Source organism: Gregarina niphandrodes (genome assembly GCF_000223845.1).
Source record: "Gregarina niphandrodes unplaced genomic scaffold scaffold00006, whole genome shotgun sequence".
Classification (NCBI taxonomy): domain Eukaryota; phylum Apicomplexa; class Conoidasida; order Eugregarinorida; family Gregarinidae; genus Gregarina; species Gregarina niphandrodes.
Genome location: NW_011645777.1, coordinates 221,903 through 222,325, shown reverse-complemented (window position 1 = coordinate 222,325; position 423 = coordinate 221,903). Strand labels below are relative to the sequence as shown.

Genomic DNA, 423 nt, shown 5'->3' with positions numbered 1-423 from the left:
ACCCAGGGGGTTTGTGTTATATCTTGATGTGGTCACATCTTGATGTGGTCACACTTCAATGTGCTAATGGTGTGTGTGTCCTGGGTCAATGTGTGTGTGTGTCCTGAAAAGTCAATCCTCAGGTTGGCACATCCGAATGCTATTCCACACACCTGAATGCGATGATAATAATGATGTTTAATTTTAGTGACTACTTGTTTAAGATTTTGTTGATAGGCGATTCTGGTGTTGGAAAGTCTTGTTTGTTATTACGATTTGCTGATGGCAATTATACGGATAGTTATATCTCTACGATAGGAGTAGATTTTAAGATTAAGACGATAATGTTGGAAGATAAAAAAGTGAAGTTACAAATTGTAAGTTGCAACCAAGAGTGTGTGCACGAGTTTGTGCACGAGTTTGTGCACGAGTTTGTGCACGAGT

The 423-nt window shown here is 39.2% G+C and overlaps 1 protein-coding gene across 1 annotated transcript; it reads left to right on the top strand.

Moving 5' to 3' along the window:
* Window positions 1–161: 161 nt before the first annotated feature.
* On the top strand, window positions 162–409 carry GNI_045310 (Ras-related protein Rab; the record flags this gene model as incomplete). Its single annotated transcript, XM_011131280.1, has 1 exon — window positions 162–409. A coding segment is annotated over one exon (248 nt), but the record flags the coding sequence as incomplete, so codon positions are not given.
* Between the last annotated feature and the right edge of the window lie 14 nt (window positions 410–423).